The sequence below is a fragment of the Brachyistius frenatus genome, unplaced genomic scaffold (genome assembly GCF_029030835.1).
Source record: "Brachyistius frenatus isolate BFR_SWC_R1_liver_20210118 unplaced genomic scaffold, ASM2903083v1 Contig_1, whole genome shotgun sequence".
In the NCBI taxonomy this organism is placed as follows: domain Eukaryota; kingdom Metazoa; phylum Chordata; class Actinopteri; family Embiotocidae; genus Brachyistius; species Brachyistius frenatus.
In genome coordinates, this window is record NW_027210600.1 from 12,122,374 (window position 1) to 12,142,500 (window position 20,127).

The window sequence follows — 20,127 nt, forward strand, 5'->3', positions numbered from 1 at the left end:
GTCGTGTCTGTGTGTGTGTGTGTGTGTGTGTGTGTGTGTGTGTGTGTGTGTGTGTGTGTGTGTGTGTGTGTGTGTGTGTGTGTGTGTGTGTGTGTGTGTGTGTGTGTGTGTGTGTACATACCTTTGTAACTCTGAAACCAGTGTTCCACTTGTGATGTTGACTCAGCAGCAGCTTTGCTCTTGTGACCCAGAGAGAGCTGGGAAGCTGCCCCCCCCCCCCCATAGGTTCCCCCAAAAGACATTTATATCATGTTCTCAATTTTGAACAGGAAAATCATGATTATTATTCTATTTAGAATCGTCCGACTTTAGTAACTTGTTATCCAACTCAACAAGAGTTTCCCAAAATAGGAGACTATTGCTTTAAATAGTCAATCATGATTGCTTAACCTCATTTTCTATAATCCATAGACGTTCTCATGGATCATCTCCGGGTATTATAAAATCATTGTGTCCTGATTCCTCAGACCCCTCTGCCCTGATTGCACAATGCAATGCAGTTATGCAAGACGTTTATATGTCATCATCAGCTGCAGCAATAGCGGCTTTGACTCAGCGAGGCAGACACTGAGCAGTAGATGCAGCACTAGACGAGTATTACAGTCTTCAATCTTACAAAATTGAACAATCATTTCTGATTTCCGAATAATACTCTCTGGAGGTGGATCAAGTCATTGAGTCATGATGCACTCAGACAAATAGACAAGCTGCCAAGACAGATCTCCAGTCTCCTTCTCCTCCATCACCCTCCAGAGAGATGCCTCCGCTTTTCTGACATGCTGAATTTCTCAGGTCTGCTCCTGGCCATAGGTTTTAAAGAGCTAAAGATGTGAATTAGTAGTAGTGTAGTGGATGCTTAGCAGTCTACTGTATTACAGCAAATCAGTGACACGATGGATGAGCCTCCAATTCTCTCATCAGACCAAGCAGTAAATGGTGTTGTGGAGGATGAGGAGGGGTAGCCTGTGTTTCTGGAGCCGGATAGACAAAGAAGCAGATCTGGGTTTGGCACCAGGAGGCGGAGAGTGATGGGTTCATTCTTGCAAAAGGGTGGGTGGGCACAGTAATGGGCACAGCGGAGGCATCGATGCCAGCTTGTTGATGTGCCTTTGTGTCTGTCTGTCTGTCAAGTCAGTCTGCCGCTCCACGGTCTGCCTCAACACCGCAGGATGGATCAAACCTGGAAATTGGGTCAACCACAAATAAAGCGGAGTAGCAGAGAGCAGAGGCAGAAGAGTACAGAGGCGTGAGCAGGGGACATCCATTTGAATTCGGAAGGTGGTGGAGAAATGTAGGGCATGCATATTTAAGAAAGCACTGCTGGAGAGAGGGGAGTATAATAACTGGCAGTGAGTAAAATCACTCATGCCGATCTCTTGTCTGACTGTTGGGACAGGAATGAGACAAGCAGTGTTGACTTCAAAGGAGCACTTAGACTATTTTTGAGAAGCATTCTTATTTGCTTTGACTGTCAATTTCTATTCCGCTTAAAACCATCCTGCGCACTCGCGCGTCACTTTTCTGCAGATCTGGCAGACACCAGGGTGGGGCAGCTTTGACTTTGATGACCTCAAAGAGAAAATCAGAAGTGAATTGGAGAATGAGTGCCCAACAGAGCACCAGTTGCAAGGCTTTCATATCTTATTTCTTAAACAAAATGACCCAAACTTTTTGTTAAAACATGATGCATATATGCTCCCAGATTTATTCACTCTTAGGGTCTGATCTACTAAAGGTGTGCGTGTGTAAAATCACGTGCAAACTTCACCACCTGCAAAAAAATGTCCATGCAGATCTGCTGACAACGTGCAGTGAGGATTGCGTCTTCCAAATTTGCAATTTAACACACGTTAGCCATTTTGCGTGTTTGCTTGCACGCATATGTAATATTGGGTGTTTCTGCTTGAAGACGCAAAATACTTGGAGGGAACATGCAAATTGAACAATTTAGCACCCGCAACGATATTTACTAAACCTGAAAGTAGAAATAGGAGAAGTAATTGTTGGGTATTTTAGTACGACTGAAATGTCTTAATCAGATCCGCAAATCCGTTGACAGCTTCTCTTATTGTGGTGAGAAGGAGACGCAGGAAACTAAAGAATACGTGGAGAACGTGTTTTACACCCGTAGAAACGTTTTTGAAAAATGATTCAGACATATCGTTTGTCCAGCGATGACATTTCAGAGTTATTGAATGAACTGAATGATGATTGACAGCCAACAACAAGGAGGAGCTACGTAATACTAGCAATGTTCTTACGACTCAGCATTTCCCTGCCTCTGGGTCGTTCCAGCGTATCTGCTTGGATATCCCACCAGTCCCGTTATTCAGGTGAGCTGTTACAGGTCCTGAATGTGTCCCGCAGAATTCACAGGTAGCTTCATAAGGCTCCCAAGCACTCGCGAGGCACTGAATGAAAAGTCACCTGCTCATCACAGAGATCTGGACCTGCTGACCTGTGTTTGTTAGAAGATCTCATCTACCGTCCCTCCTGTTTTATTGCCGACGTTTTATTATTAAGACTTTTTTTCCTCCTTTTTATTTTTCCCAGTGTTGACTTTCATGCTAATAATTTTGTTATATGTATATTTCTTAATTTCAATGGGATGAGATTTATTTTTCCTTTTGCGGTCGCTCTGTTTTCCATTGCTGCAATCACTTTAACAGGCAAACCCCTCATTTAAATACAGCAATTTGCACCTGATTTCAATGAAGCAATTACTCTTAAGTAAATCACCCACAAAACGGGTGCAAAAAACATTTTCTAACTTTTAGAAGGAACACGCAATTTAGTACCCGTTATTTGAGATCTTAGTAAATCAAGCCTCTAGTGTCCCAAATATACTAATTACCCCTTAATGCTGAACATGTACAAGGGGCAATCAAAAAGTTCTGCGACTCCTCCTGTTGCACACGAGCTGGGTGCAGCACTGTGTTGTGCACTGATTAGGGGGAAACCTTTAGCTTTGTAACTATTCCATGTTACATCACCTGATCAGCAACAGCACCTGAGATCTTCACGTTTTTGTGACCACTGGCCCGGTTGCATTTGTGATGTCCCCATAGACTTGCAGAGAGTGTGCATCAAATTTGATATCAAACTCAAAAATATCAGTAACGCCAAACATTGGCATGCTATAGAAAATATATATAGCAATGAGGCAATTAGCCAGGTGAAAACATTTGACACAAAATGTGATGTGCGATCTCTGCTCAAGTTTCGGGTCCATGGAGACACCACAAATGCTCACAAAATTTTGTGTAACTAGGTGCTGATGTTGATCAAGTGATGTAACCTGGAATACTCATGAAGGTTGTTGCTTCCCTCTGCTCAGTCCACGCCACGGTGCCGAGCCCCATTCACCAACAACAGGAACCGTCTCTGAACGTCTTGATTGCCCCTCGTATAAGAATCCTTAAAGTCGATAGATCTTATTATGATATTAAACCTGAAATCTGGATGTTTACTATGTCGTATCTCTAGCAGCAAAGATCTATTGCAGTGATGGAGTTTGAGAGGTCGTCTTACATGCTGCTGTGGAGTCAACTAATGGTACTGAAGCCACATGATTGGCGCAAATGTCCCTTGTACACAATACACTAAATACATTACGAGGACAAAGGCCCATTTATAGACTATACAAGACTGGAACTTCTGTTCAGTGTTCTCACTTGACATTAGGTGTCATCAAATGAGGCTTGGGGCTCACAGACCTGCCCAACACCTTTATACAACAGCAGTAATTATATGCACAGACAAAATCACAGCATTATCCCTCTGCATTCATTTAACCATCACTTAATTCTGATATATAAAGCTAATATCTACCTTTTTGTGCTGGGTTCGGATGAGCAGATTACCTCCTTTTGAATTTCATAAAAAGTGTTTTCAGCTGAGTGCCAGGCAGCATCTTGTGTCGTAGCTTCCATTCATCCACCCGCAAGAGGAAAAAATGTTGTGCCATAATCAACCTGACAAGTTTTTCTACATTTGAGCTGTGGTAATTTGCTCTTGCCTTCATTGTATTGTTTGCAGACATTTGGAAACAGTGTAGGTTCTAGTTATAAATAAATCGAACATGTATAAATAATGTCTTATCTTTTAGATGTCTGAATTTCACATAGCCTATGTATTATCCTGTGGGACTGATACTGAGTTATTGCCATCATCACATTTCCATAATAAAATAACATTTAATTCTTTATTACGGTCTTAACAACCATTTTACAGGAGTATATTCAGCTCACCATGTAAAACATAAATGAGAATTCATCTGTTGCACAGGCATTAATTATCCAGTTAATAAGCTAAAAAACATGATGTGATCCACATGATCTTTTATGTCAAACATCTTCAAGTGTCAGAACTTGAATTAAGTGTTTATATTAAATGGCACATTTTATGAAAGTAACACTAGTCAAGGGGACAATGATCCTAAGGTCCTGACGTCACTTTACTCGCACCCAAAATACATGATGAGAAGATCATACTGCTCACATACCCTTATAGTCTTAGTATAGTATTCTATATTTGTGCTGTAAAATCATTTTTGATTAAAAAAAAAAAAAAAACTCCTGCTTGGCCTTGCACTGACAATAATGTCCCTCCAGTAAAACTGCAAGATGCTGGGATTTGAATTTATTTCAAGGGTTATTTATATGTCAAGGCCTGCATGACAAAATAATCTTAACTCATCTCACAGGGTGAATCACACAGGTCACATGGTGACAACTGTAAATAATACCTAGTATGAACCACAGGAGACATTGCAAGCTGTACATTCCTGTAGAAACTTTAAGAAATGTGTGTAATCCAGTATAATTAATCCTTATCCCCTTTTCAATATTTATTTATTTATTTTCTAAATTCATAGATTTTCTATAAAACATAAAATTTCCCAGACCTCAATATGACATTGAAATTGTTAGTTAAATGTGACCAATGGTCCAAAACCAAAATGTATTAAGTTTAATATCATACAATATAATGCAGAAGAAACCAGCAAATCCTCGTATTCAAAAGGTAAGTTAAATGTTTGGCATTTTAACAAAAGATATTCAGATCGTTATTGGATTATCCTCAATAGTGGCAGATTTAGTTCCAGCTGATTTAATGTTCAATCAAGTTCAGTAATCCTGCCTTAACTATTTAAAAAAAAAAAACATATGCCCTGATAAGAGATGTGAATAAATAACCGGTGAGTTTGAATAGAAGGGGTGCGTTAAGTGGGTGGGACATACAGGTGTTTGCTTTGTTTTGATTATTTCAACAAAACAGCAGGTTTTTTTATTTTTTATTTGAGGTGCTCCTAAATGGGTTGTAAGTATCTAATGGAAGACGAGTTAACTGTCACAAGCAGTAGCTGCAGCTGATCTTTGGCAGGTTATAACTTGGATGAAAGGGCAGAGCTCCGCTCCAGCTGGCTCCCATCCACTTTAACCCCTTAGGGCACCGGAATTAAATCAGTACTAACATCTATTAACGTGCACATGGATGTGACTTTAATGAGGTGGCTGTATTTAGGGATTTGGGTATCAGTTATCAATGTGGAAACAGAGCGCGTCTGACTGTGTGTGTTTGCCCCTTGTCCTCTACATGTGCAACACACACATTGACATATATATATATACATACACACACGCACACACACACACACACACACACACAACCCCCATGCCTTCCCCCTGGTGTTATCTGATGTCCAGCCAGAGGTCTAGCCAACAAGGCAGTTTGTACCCATGATGTTTGTCCCCTCCGAACCTGAGCAGCTGTTAAGAGACTTAGCTCCTCACCCAGCTCTCGGCAGAAGTGGAACACAGTGGTTGTTGAGCTGTTCCCTAATACCCCGATGATTCATACTTGTTCACTGCGCTTTCCCAGAATGCAGCGCTGCATGCCTCACTGTGCTGAGGTCCTTACCCTCACCATCATTGTATCTGAAGATTACTCATCATTTCACTAGGGCAACATACCACATTGTGCATGTGTGCGTGTGTGTGTGTTGATTACTCAAACAGTAATGGCTTGTTCAAGTGCTATTGGGAAACAACCAGTTGCAACACAGTGCTGCTGTTTATACAGAGTTATACATAAGATAAGTTGTGGTGTTGGCCATTTGCATTGTAGGGAATTTTTGTGTTTTAAGTCTCAAAACAGTCGAGCAGGATTGTTTTCACAGCTCGAAACAGAAGTCGGTTAATCAAGCTATTAACTGAAATGGGGTTTTTTTGTGCTTTTTGGAACAAAAAAGTACTGATAATGAAAATAATCTTCAGTTACAGCCATAGATGTCTCATTATATACTCAAAACTTCCTGATCTTGCCCTCAAACAGCATGGATATTGTAGCACATAAAAGAAAAACTGTGTTGTATGTCAATGTCTGTGTGAGAGTTACGGAATTATTTTATTTTTATTTTTTCACTAAGTGATTAATGTATGGCTAAGCTACAGAAACCTCCGCTCCTTTCCAGTGTCAGAATATGAAGGGATGCTACCAACAAGTTTTGTTCTTTCCAACACACACCCCGACTTCACACAGTGTTAGTCAGATGCCAGAAAGGATGCGTGACTACTCTCTGAAGCTCCCCCCCCCCCTCACAAATCAACTTGGGTCATTGTTAATGTTCAACACCATGAATTCAATAAAGCAAAGATTGTCTGAAAGTGTGAGCCGTTATTTCTGTGATTTTCATAGCTGCCCTCTGTTTGTGATGTTACAGAGAAACCCTTTGGGTCAGTTTGGGTCTGACTGCGTGGTTGAACAATGCTCGTAAAGTTCGTAAGTTCGTAAAACGTGTGTCTCTTTTATAGCCCGGCTCTGCCTGACTATTACTAACTGCTTCAGTCTCCGCTGTGATTATAGTCTGGAAACCCAGTTTGCATAAAGGTTTGCTCAGCCACTCTGAAAGGCGACCAGTGAGGGTTACTATGTGCAAAGATGTTCAAGTGTTCGTCTCTAAATGTTGTTTCGATAATAGCGGCGGTAGAGCTAGATGAAGCGATACGAACGGTTGTAGCAACGTGAGCAAATATTGAGAAATTAGAGTCCAGTTCTTCTCACAGGTGCATACTTGGACCTCATTGACACATTCCCCTCCCCAGTGTGTTTTTTGATTAGCAATGTTGCTTGAAAGCTGCCCTGGTCTCTGAAGGGCCTCCTCTATGGAATTTGCCAGCTACTGTCTAATCAAGTTTTCTCAGACTGTCTGATGTTAGCTATTTATCAACCACATCGCTGATAATGAAAAGGCATCATATCCCTTAAGTTTAATTGAACAGCTTCGGGCCTTTAGTTGTTTTTACTAAACAATCTTTGTATGCTTTGTGAATACAAAAATGTTCTTTTGTACAATTGACCTTCAGTGTCTTCAGATAATTTTTTTTAAATTCTCTGTTTGCTCATATATGATGTTTATTTGGTGGGGTTTGTTGTGGCTGTTGTGCTTTGTTGTCGGGTTTGGTCGGTGGTCTGTGTCCATGCCAGCTGGAAGGAAAGCCAACGCAGGGTGTCCTATCTTGTTTACCACCGAGTGTGAATTGAAGAGCTAGCGAGCTATCTGGACAGAGAGGTGTGAAGAGGAACCCTGCCGACAGCGACAAACGCCACACTTTTCAAAGTTCATGGGGCTGCAGAAAATCCTGCATCTTGTAAACCAGTATGTCGAGCCAACTTTGTAAAAAAGTAGTGAACGCTAAGTGTGAAAGGTTAGAAAAACAATGAGAGCGGCGTGATAGCAGACAGTGAGAAAAAGGTCAGCGATCTGGATGCTTAGAAAAAGAAGACAGTAAGATTTACAACTGTGCCCCCCCCCCCCCACAGGCGGCGTACACTTTGGTTCCGTGTGTCTTTCTAAACAACCACAAACTCGATCGGTCTTACTGCTCTGTGCACACTGTGCTCCGCAGATAAACAGATTAATCTAATGTTGCTGTTACTCACTGGATAAGAACTCAGCCTCATATTTACATCTGTATCTTCATTTATTCTTTGATTTGCTGATTGTCAAATGTGTTTGTGTGTATGCTGTAATCCCAGTGACACACTCTGCATCCTTATACAAACCAACGGGCTCACATGTTAAGCCAATATATTTTAATATAGACATTACAGCATGTAGCAGAAGACCAGTTCTCGGAAATCGCTTTCCCTCCGTTCCGGCTGTGGCTTTGACAAACACATCGCTTTCTCCACCATCAGCCATTGCCTACACACGCGCATGCACGCACACACACGCACACACATACACACACACACACACACACACACACAGGGTTAGATCAGGGGTTTCCAAAGAAAAATGACATCGTACATCTTGCGCTGAAACAGTTTATAATGCATGCTGTAATGTAGAGCAGCTGTAAACTACTACTGGCACCAGGCCTGCACCTCATCAAAAGTAAATTATCCTTTCAACGCAACCACTAACGCTGAGTGGAATGAAAAATGTGCTCCAATACATTCTTTTCCACTGTGCGCTGATACCTTATACTGCGTTTGACAGGCATGTAGAATCATGTTATGCAATCATTGTAAAATATTATCTGCATGTAGCTCTAACATGACATGCCACCTCTTTCCAATGTCTGTCTCTTTTGATGCAGACTATCTGGCAAAGCACGGCCGTCTCAGTGAGCTCGAGGCGAGGAGGAAGTTCTGGCAGATCCTGTCAGCGGTCGAGTACTGTCACAATCGAAACATCGTCCACAGAGACCTGAAGGCAGAGAACCTGCTGCTGGATGGCCATATGAACATCAAGATTGCAGGTACTATAAACACATGTGCAGAGGGATCCAGTGACTCGCTGATGGATGAGAAACACAGGTGCTTGCATGGGAGTTTTTGATCTATTGCCTGCCATGATCTCAGCTCGCGTGTAGTTCAGAAATGTCTTAACTGCCTGCCCAGGCCATTGGCACAGTGTTGAGAAGTGGTCGGAGGTTGTTTGCGAAATAGCTGTTGGCTAAAAGATGCCAAGACAGAAATCTTAAAATCTCAGCATGAATCCAAAGCCTTGTCCTACCTTTTCAAAACTAATGATTAGAGGAGCTCAAACATCTGTCCCCGGAGAGCCCCAGCTTTAATTGAGGGGGAAACATTAACAATGGAGGATAAAAAGAGGAACAGACCCAGAGGCAGAGATTTGAGACTAAGCTGGGGGTCTGTACTACAAGCATCAAAGTGTGATCATTAGGCAACTGGCATTTAGAGCTAGCGAGTGAGAATGTCACCCTACTGCTGTGTCCCACAGGAGGGGATGCTTTGGTAGTAGGCGGGGCAAGTTTGGGTTTTTATGAGGAGGAGGAGGAGAGGAGGTGGTGAAGTGAATCGGCTACTTTGGAGACAGAGTAGCGGCTAAGAGGATGAAGGAAGAATGATAAGGAGCGTGCAGAGCAGGGGGCCACGTGTGGCCAGCTGTGACAATGCTCCGAAAGAGGCAGAGGTTTATCTTCGGCTTTATTCAGAGCTGATACTGAAACCCATCTAAGGTGAAGTGATCACATGAAGCCAGCTAAAAATACAGGTGTGGAAGAATACCAGACACCCTGTGCATGAATGTGTGCTGCAGAGATAATGGCATCTTGTTCTCAAAGGACATCACATCATAGACCTCAAATAGTTGGGTGAAATCATTGTTTACTGAGCTTTCCAGCAAGCACCCCAGTGAACCGGAAAACAAATTACGGTTAATAATCTGTGACTTTCATTTGTAAAAGTAAAGTATATAAGTGTCCACTGTTTCTCAGAAGGCTCCAAGATGATAAATGAGATATGTTATTATCCCAGCAGTAATTTTCGCAAACATGTCTGACTCACAGCCGATTGTCCCCACAGCAGATTAGATTTGAAGCAGGGAAACAATGAACAGAACATTACCTTGCTTGTGATTACAGAAAATGTCTCTGGAGAGGACATCAGCAGCAAAGTACATTTTGTTCTTCTCTTACCTACTGCATGCTCTGCCGAGATAGGTACACAAAGTTTGGGGAAGTAAACATGTTACATTTGTACTGTACATGAGAGTGTCTCGTTTCACTCCGCTTCTTTACTGCACTGGGTGAGGACCATTAATGTCAGTTTATATCGGCCATTCATTCAGTCATGGGGAAAGATGTGTGCCTATACTCTGTTAATCTGCATCCAGAGCTGCAATTAATGATTATTCTCATTGTTAATTAATCTACTTAATATCTTCAGATGTGAAATGAAAATTGGTTGGGGATCAACTTACTCCACAACTTGAAACGTACAAAGTATTTTTGTCCTCTAAAATGTCAAGCAAAATAGTTTAAACTAGGTAGAAGAGAATCTGCACACTTGCATCACTTAAATTACACAATTAAAGTCTGCAGCTATACCTTGTACCTAGTTTGTGCTCATTTATGGTTCCAACATCTTTGCAAAGATTCAGCTGGGTGGAGCAGTGGTCTTCCTGCATTATCAGGATAGTATAAATAGTCCATTTTTCAGAGCCCAAAGGAAACATCTTCAGATTGCTAGTTTTTTCCAAACAGCAGGGCTAGCTTAACTCACTAAAGAGATGAGGCAGAAATGCCCACATCCTCTTTTCTCTCACACTGTACATTGTGTACTTATTCTGTATCTATTAAAGGCACTTGTTTTGTTTTTTTGTTTGTCAAATGAACTGCGTAGGTACAATAAATACTAAATCAATAGGTCTTAAGACTAGTTTAAAAAAAAAAAAATTCTTTAATTCCTTTAAGAAACATCCCGAAACTCACTTTTAATTAGTTGTTTCCCACCTTTTTAATTTATTTGTTAAAATGAAGCTTTTATTTATTTGTACCATTGGATGTGAACCACATTCAATTTAAAGCTGCAGAGTAAGTATAAATGGTGTAATACAAATAACATTTCTAATAATTATTAGTTCAGGCACTGCAAGATTAGGTAGTAATGCTGAATCATTTTAATTTAAAACATACTTATGTACAGAATTTAAAAAAAGAAAAAGAACAAACGATGTGAAGTGTCGCGTGGTGATCCTCAGCCCCCAGGCTGCTGGTCTACTTTCTAATTCAGCTTTGCGGGAATACAGTCCAAAGTCCGATCGCTCGTCTAATCCAAATGCTCAGTTAGTAATGATATGATGCAGGTAAAAAAAACCTCACACATCCCTTTTTTTTTTTTTTTTTTTTTTTTTGGAGACCTTGCACCAGGGAGGTTTTGTGTTCTTGCTTGATGGATGACTTTAGCACTTTTATCAAAATTATCAATTCGTTTTCTGTTTCTCAACTAATCGTATCATCAGTAGTCTGAATATGCACGTCCAGACATGGTGCCCATGCTTCAGGGTTTTACAGTACCTGCAGTCCAGTGGTGCCTCCCCGTTCTCTAAAGGCCACCTCTGTTCAGTCTGTGTGAAGCTTAATCGGCGGTCAGTCAAAGAAAGGTCATGCTCATGGTGGCTGCAGAGGAGAGTAGAACGGTAGCAGCGGGGAGTGCCCTTAATGTTTTCACTTCAAACAGCCCTCTTTTAGGTTTTGAGTTGACAGATTGAAGGGGATGGAAAGAGAGGAGGAGAAGGAGGAATACCACAAACAAAAGCGAGTAGCTGGATCAAAGAAGAAGAGGAGGCCCTGCCACCGTAGCAGTAGGAAATATACTGTATATATTGTGTTTTGGATTGTGTTGATATTACATGTATAAAAATACAAAACAAAAATGGTATCAGAGATCCATTTTAACAAATAAAAAACCACCATCTCATACATTGTCTCATATCACTAAAGTGTTACAAAAGGGTGTTTATAGCCTCATTATATGAATTTTTCAAATTTGAAACCATCCAAAAAGTGATGTCACTGGAAGTAAACCAAATCCTAAAGGTTGCTTTGGTCAATTAAACAGTGTAGACATTTCAAACAATCTCCAGATCAGGGACATGTTGAAGATACTCTTATTGCTTTTTGTACACACAATGGATTCTGCAGCAATCCAAACAAATGGAAACCCCTATGGTTGTTTTCAAGTTTTTGAATTGTCTCTAATATTCAAGATTTAAAAAAAAAAAAAAAAAAGTAACAATGGCAATTTAAAATAAGTAAAACGCCCTGCTTAGGCATTTGAGTTAAACAATGAAAAATTATGAGGGCTAATCTGCATCTTCAGGACTGCGGTGTGATGATGATGATCAGATTTGATTGGCAGCGATGAAACAACCTTCCAACTGTGGTTAAATCCTGATTGTTGCTCAGAGGTGTATGATAACTGAGTCCTCCCTTCAACAGTTAGGAGAGCACAAAAACCATGCAGCAAATGATTGAACTTTGGCACAAAAAGCTATAAAAATAGAGGAGAATCGTCATGTCAGCAAAATGACTCAGTAACATCCGTTTCTACAGGCTCTACAATATCTATCTAAAGTTTTCTAATATTAGCCAGCACATGTTACCAGTCGGACCAAGTAAGGTTGTATCAGCAAAACCCATAAGTGCACTAAATCTGCTTTTTATTTCTTATAATTTAACTTTTCATTTGCAAGAGGAAGCGTTTGTTATTTCTTCTTCTTCACGTGTTACTCGGTAGCTTTTAATTAAGTCAACTCTTTCAAAAGAGTAAAAGAGGCTGAAGTTTTGGGAACCTGAGGAGAAAGAAAGAGTTTGTAGGTGAATGCAAATGTGAGGAGAGGAGAACACAAAGGGAGAAAGGAAGGATGAATCCGAAGCAGTGCGGCCTCAGCTGCAGCCATAACTATATTAATATGCATAGCTTGTAATTACAAATGACTGCTGAAGGCCGTCCTCTTACAGCTGCATGATATCAGTCATACACACAAATGCATACACACACACACACACACACACACACACGGTGTTATAAACCGTTAGAGAGTGTTCCAGTGTGACATGTAAAAGCTAATATTATGCTAATACTGTTGTGCGCGACGCACGCCCACCCCGCCCCTCCTGTTGAGCTGTGACTGCCGTTCGTAGCCTGCAGCGTGCTGGAGTGTTTGACGTCAACCAGTCTGCTCAGCATTCAGCTCCATGAAATGGGTCACAGCTTCTGACGATAAACCAACTGCACCGCTCGGCTCGGCTCTGCCTGCATCTCACATCTCACCTTCACAGCGCCATCAGACAGTAAACATACTTGTAATAAACCGACTGTGTCACACTGCTTTACTCTCCACTTTTTTTTTTTTTTTTTTTTTTTCAGCCACACCTGCTGCCACCTGCATTGCAGTAATTAAACAGTTTGACGACATGCACTCGTGCACACCGTTAAATCTGCTATCTCCTTTTCAGGTGGAGTTTGCACTGTGCTAATCTCTGTAACCCTGACTCCTACGTGTATTAGAAACTATAATCTCCTGCACCTTTTTCTTATGTGTGCAATCAGAACAGCCTGCGGTCATCATCATCATCATCATCATCCATCTTTTTAAAGTGTTTTTTTGAGCATTTTTCCTTTGTTTGAAAGTGGACAGTTGTGGGGAGAGAGGGATTGGCAATGGCATGCAGCAAAGGTCGCTGCCAAGAAATAACCATTGTGATCACAGCATATGGTTCAATTGTTAGACCTCCAGACACCCGCAGGGTCTAAATTTTAGAGCCAAAACAATTTGTTCGCGGATAGACAAAACGCAAAAGGCCCTAATATTTTAAATCATATATCAATGGCGCTGCCAGCTTGTGAGGATCTGCTGCTTTTCTCTTTTTAATATTTTTAAGTTGCCAGTTTATTAGTTACAGTTAATTTGGTCCACCTCATTCATGTCAATAATGGGAGGCTAAATAATGGAACTACCTCCCTTATATAACGCAGCTCAGTTTAACTCACCACAGTAAAGTGTACAGAATGATCATAAAGTTGAATAAACATCTTTGTGAAATGGTTTAAACTAAAACTGAAGATCATAACCTGAATAAATGCAGGCTGTTGTAATTGATTGCATCATCATGTAGCATTTACTAGGCGTACCTAAAAAAAATAAAAGTCATCAATGGTCACATTTGTAACTAATAACTAAAATATACTAAAATAACACAATAGGAGATGTTGTGTGTTAGTGGTCTGTTGGAATTAGACGGACAGTGTGTTGTTGATTATTTCAATTGCAAATGATCATATTTAAGAATTCAGTTTTATTAAAGTGTGAAATGACAAGATAAGTCCTACGTTACATAAGGTTGAGACCTTACAATAGGAATAAAGCTAAGAAAAAGAAAAGGAGACACAATCTGTCTAGTAGTCTTTTACACGTGTGTGTGTGTGTGTGTGTGTGTGTGTGTGTGTGTGTGTGTGTGTGTGTGTGTGTGTGTGTGTGTGTGTGTGTGTGTGTGTGTGTGTGTGTGTGTGTGTGTGAACCCACATTACCTCCAGCCCCATTATGTAAGCCAGATTTTTTTTTTTTTTTTTATATCTGTTATTTATTTGTTTTGCAATACAAAAAAATTCTGTTTATGTAACTGTTTCAAATTATGGAAAAGGCAGTGGGGGTGGAGGGTGAAGTGAGCCGGCTGATTGTCTGTTCCTGTAGCTCTCAGGTCCCATGACACCATCCCATTGATAACCAGCTAACTAATCTATTGTCAGGTTGTTGTTTTGTTTTTGTTTGTTTGTTTGTTTGAAAAAAAAAAAATAGCGACAGTTCATTTATAAACAAAATCATTCATATTAAAACTAACTACCAGTGCTCATCACAAATTGAAGAGATTGCATTTACAATGAAGAGAAAACCATCAGTCTAAGAGACTATTTTTCATTCCTGCATGAGCAGCAAGTCTTGTGAAAACCAAACAAGAGTAGACAAAGTCTACTGAAGAAGATTTGAGAACAAGGGAGATGGTATGAGAAAGGAGGGAACATGTGTGGAAGGGATACGAACTTATATAAAAAAAAATAAAAAATAAAAAAAATAGGGGGTTGGCTGAGTGATTGCAGGCATGCACATTGGCTCAGTGTGATTTGGCAGATTTTACTGCAGCTTTTAAGTTGGATTTTAATGAAAGGTATTCGTGCACTTCTCAACGTTTTGTGTGTATTTTTGTAGGTGCAAGTTACAAAATTCTCCATCTTTCTCCTCTGAGGGTTACGATCTAATTTTCAGTCACTCTACAGACAGCCAATCAGAGCACAGCGCTGATGACCTCATGTCAGTCTCCAGGGCACGTTACCTCATACAGAGGGCCCTTTCCTCAATGTACAAATATGTGGATCACGTATTACATAATGCATAACCTGCATGAAGACACTCTCCATCACAATGCATTACCCACCATTGTTCTAGACTTTATCTGTGTGCAGCTGAACCACCCGAGTTGTCAGTCATTGCAGCTACACTGTAGATCTTCACAGAGTAACATCTTTACTTTTTCACAGGGATTATGGGCTTTTTACAGACAGTTTTTACAAACTTCAGTGTTTGACATTATCTTTAACCTACTCACCCCTGATGTTTCGCCCCCTGTAGATTTTGGTTTCGGGAACTTCTTCCAGCCTGGGGAGCCTCTGGCCACATGGTGCGGGAGCCCGCCCTACGCTGCTCCAGAGGTCTTTGAGGGACAACAGTATGAGGGCCCACAGCTTGACATCTGGGTAAAATGACTGATTGCGTAAAGAAGACAAATAGTTCATCAAAATTACATAGTTACATGGATTTAAATTCATGTCATCCTTTGTTGTGCACTTTTGAGCACCATTTGCTTTAGAGAGCTAAATGAAATCAGCTGATGTAATTCACTTCCGAAAACGTAATCTAAATATAACAATGGAAGCAAGTTTGAATTTCATGTCAGCAGGTTTGGTTCCAGTTAAAACGTTCTGTGGTGGAGTGTAATTTCCCAACCGCAGTTCATAACTTCCTGTGTGTAATCATTTCCCATATTTTTGCTTGTAAACCTGGGTATGTGCCATTGCATACGCAGGTGCATATGTGTGTCACTGCAAATTATAATAATTATTTACATGTTGATATCTGTAATTGATGATCTACTGACTGTTCCTAGTTCCTGCCCTGACCTTGTTCTCTGCATCTCTCGATGTTTCTAGAGTATGGGGGTGGTGCTTTATGTGCTGGTGTGTGGAGCGTTGCCCTTTGATGGGCCCACTCTGCCTGTGCTCCGACAGAGAGTCCTAGAGGGAAGGTTTCGCATCCCCTACTTCATGACTGAAGGTAAGAAGAGAGGAGCTCATGAAACACATACTAAGAGACACCTCAGTATCTCGTATTCCTGTAAATGCTCCCACATGCAGTGAATTTGTGAGACACCTTCCGGTCATTTTTATTCCACTACGCAAGTCAAACCGAGAAAAAGAAATGGCATGAAACTTCCTGTAAGGAACACTGACGCATAGACGAATAGATCACGCTTTCCTATTTGAGTCACCATACGGCTGAATGTTGACTGGCAGACTCTCTTGTAGCTCCAACCAGTCAGGCGGTCATTTCATTAGCGACAGAGCATTACGCTCATTTGAAGGGGATGTAGTTTAAGGCTCTCTGTCATTGTCCTCTGTAATGTGTGTGTATGTGACAGTGTGTATGTGCATGCATGCAGGTTGCAGACCGAGTCAGGTTGGCTTACTGTCTCCAAGCAGCCCTGCTGTTAGCGGCTGTGCTAGCTTGCTGGCTGCAGATTAAATCCAGAGCTGGGGCTGTTTATGTAACCAGGGGAAGAGCCAGTGAAACCCTCCAGCAGCTTGACTGTCTGTCCCTCTGCGGAGAGTCTGTCTGTTGGTTTGTGTGTCTGTTTGACTCACACTCTGTCAGACATCATCCTGTCGGTCTGTGGTTCTTGTCCTCTTTCCCTGTATCCCATCTGCAACTTCTCCACAGGAGGTGTGGTGAGAGAGTCAACCAGATTTTCTTTCCCTCTCCCTCTCTTCTGGACCTTGAAACAATTAAGACATACGGTGAATGTAGAAGTGTAATGTCAGCTCTGTGGCCAGACTGACACTCAAACCCGCCTCCCCACCCCCCAGTCCAGCCCCTGTTCCCCGACCAAGGAGAACAGAGTGTGCTGATTTCTTCATCCAGAAACAGTCCATCTTATTTCCTCCTGTTGCTCTCACCAGCCAACACTTTGGTACACAGCACAGCCCAGCACCGCACACTAATAAACTCTCATTAGAACATCTGAGCACTGTGAATGATCCGGTCTCCTCCATGCCTAGTGACTAACTACAGAAGAAGTTGTGGTTTGTCTCCTCTGCTGTTGATATTACACAGGCTGCATGCAGCTTAATGTTGCTGCTTGTTGCATTTTATTTACTTCTTTTTTGCGTTGCAGCAAAACAGCTCACTAATCACAACCTGAGACAAAATAGGGTGTTTCTTTCAAGATTCCAGATTGCAGTTTGCGTTACACTTCATTTATACATGTCGTTATGTTTACAACCATGTTTGATGGTTATCTTTTAAATGCATGGGTTATAGGCTGTTGATTACGGAGTGATTTACATCAGTATAATAGATATAAACTTAAAGTCAGCCTCAACTTCTTGCAACACAGCACTATTCCTCTTCGTTGGGGGATTCGGTGCAACCGTACACTACTGGGGCACTGAAAGTGTTAACTGGGATGCTTCTGTGGTTAAGTCATAGTGGTGTAATGTACTGGCTAAGAACAGAGTGTCAATCAATCAGCCAGCCAGCTACACGGTTATGCAGCGTTGACCCCCTTTACATAGTCTAATCTCCCCTGTTGGGTAGTAAAAGCTCCGCTTCAACTGTTGCCATGTACACGGCTGCAGCAACAAGCAGAGCCGGAGTAACTTCTGGGTCAAACAAATTGTAGCGATTGTATTTGGTGCAGATCGTAACTTAGCAGCTGCACAAGGTGCTAAGAGGCCACAGCATGAGGTAAAAGTGTAGTGAAGGGGACACAGTATGCATTATGCACATACTGTACATCATGGTGTAAAAAAAGGATTTGGCTGGACTACCAGGCACGAGGTAGAAAAATGTGATGTAAGCAGGCGTTAGTAGATCAGCGGGGCAACTGAGAAGAATGTGCCACAGGGAGGCAATGTCGGCAGCGAGGTCCTTGGACTCTGTGATGTGAAACACAGAGGTCTCACTCCTAATTCTGTGATCAAAAACAGGATATTTACTGTTAGTGCAAGTTAATAAGGAAAGACGGTGAACTATTTTCTAGTTTAGTATTTTAATTTATGCCTGAGACGTTTATTTGCTGTGCCTCTAAAGTTTCTAAATAAAAAAATAAAAAATACATTATTATAAGTACATTTTAATGTGAACATCAAAAGTCAAAAGTGAGCATCTTTAGTAACCTAAACACAGCACATGAATTGTTTTTTGTTTTTAGGTTTTTGAAGAACATCTAGAAATCATTCATTTAAAAAACATTACAAATAAAGTTTTAAAGATCAAAGGAATTAATGACCAACTGCAGGGCTGATTTGTTGAAAACACACCTGTTTCGCTTTAAGACCATGGCAGCACAGTAAATTGGTAAGGATGCTGTGTGGCGGGCAGGAATGCTGGGCAGACAGTACGGGTGCAGGCAGGCCAAAGCGGCGTAGCCAGGGGAACTGTAATCCTGTTAAGAATCCAGCTGTGTCTGACGTCAAACTCATCTAACCATTAACTAGAGGTGAGGAGCTCTCATTAGGGAGGGAAGTAGGAAGGAGAAGCGTCATGCTGTTCAGAAGCTGAGAAGGGAATTTAGGTGACTTTAAGATCAAACTGTTATTTCTGCCCCCAATTCATTTGGGCTTGCGTTGATGCTGTGTGGCGTAATTGTTTCATCATAGCTGCTCGATGTTATCGAACCATGTCCTCTACCTTTTTAAAAAGTGGTGACCTAAAATATGTCCGTCTCTTTCCACCCCACGCAGACTGTGAGCACCTGATCCGCAGAATGCTGGTGCTGGACCCGTCAAAGCGTCTGTCGGTGGCCCAGATTAAGGAGCACAAGTGGATGGCTCTGGATGTTCCGGTCCAGAGGCCTGTCCTGTACCAACAGCCTCTCTCTGCTGAGGGCGAGGCGGGGGTAGGGGAATTCAGTGAGCAGGTCCTCCGCCTGATGCACAGCCTTGGCATCGACCAGCACAAGACTATAGAGGTGAGAGCCGAGCTTGAAGGAGTTTATTTATTCAACAGTGGTTTGAAGGTCAAGACTTCACACTGTGAGGGAGATAACGGTGAGAGTGGACAATGGCATCAAACTGAATTATTTCGCTATGTGCATCTATGCAGCTTGGTGAATTTCAGTTTCCAGCGTTGCAATGGAACAACATACAAACAGATCGAAATAGAACAAATATGTGGAATTAGTGTCTTCATTTTTGTGGACGCCATCCAAAAGTTGGTGCCGTTGGGCAGTTGGGCCTGCCTTGCCTAATGGAAAAGTATTTTCCTGGGTGAAGCATGGTTACAATGGGGTTTGAGTTGTCTGTTGCAGATCTTACTTCAAGTACATCTAAAATATAATATGAAATATATACATTTTCTTTGTAAAGAAGAATCTGCACCATTAGTTCTGGTGTTTTCCTGCAATTTAGTCTCTTCAAAATTCCTCAGTTTATATTGACAATATTTTACAGCTGGGCAAGGTCACATGGCAAATGTAGTAATCTTCACAAAACTATGATTCACTATATTGAAAGAGGAGAGTTATTTATTATCAAGGTATCTATGTATTTGTTTGTCTCACACATAACCACACACATTTATGTACAGGTATGTAATATACATGAATGCATTGTTGAATTGATGATTCTGAAAAACGTTTTTCAAATATAAATTTTAGATGTTATATTAATTGTATAGCATTTAATGATTGTTATTTTCCATTATTCAGCAAAGCAATCACAATATAATTGCGTGCAAACATTAATATAGCCCTTATAGGAAAAGGAAACATTTAAGCTTATTTGGGTATATGCTGATCTTTATTCCAGAGCACAGTCTTTAAATTTGATAGCATTTCTTGTTTCATTTTACATGTTTTTGTGTTCAGGTAGAGTAGTGCTCTCCCTCATAATCCTGCCCTCGCACTCAAATAGTCTCTGCTCGTTCTCAGATTTGCTCCGCTATCTCTCAAACCTGCAAATCTTAACTCGGTTATACTGCTGCTTTTCTGTCCTTCATCTTTAACCCCTATTTTATTCATTCAACTTGCTCATGTTTCC

At 41.1% G+C, this 20,127-nt stretch overlaps 1 protein-coding gene across 3 annotated transcripts in view; it reads left to right on the top strand.

Annotated features, from left to right (window-relative positions):
• Positions 1-20,127, top strand: part of sik2b (salt-inducible kinase 2b) — a 51,680-nt gene that overhangs the window by 16,584 nt on the left and 14,969 nt on the right. For all 3 annotated transcript variants that reach the window (XM_069690489.1, XM_069690498.1, XM_069690507.1), the window contains exons 4-7: positions 8,607-8,768; positions 15,443-15,567; positions 16,021-16,144; positions 18,832-19,058. In XM_069690489.1, coding sequence (XP_069546590.1) covers positions 8,607-8,768; positions 15,443-15,567; positions 16,021-16,144; positions 18,832-19,058 — 638 coding nt within the window. The remainder of the gene's footprint in view (positions 1-8,606; positions 8,769-15,442; positions 15,568-16,020; positions 16,145-18,831; positions 19,059-20,127) is intronic.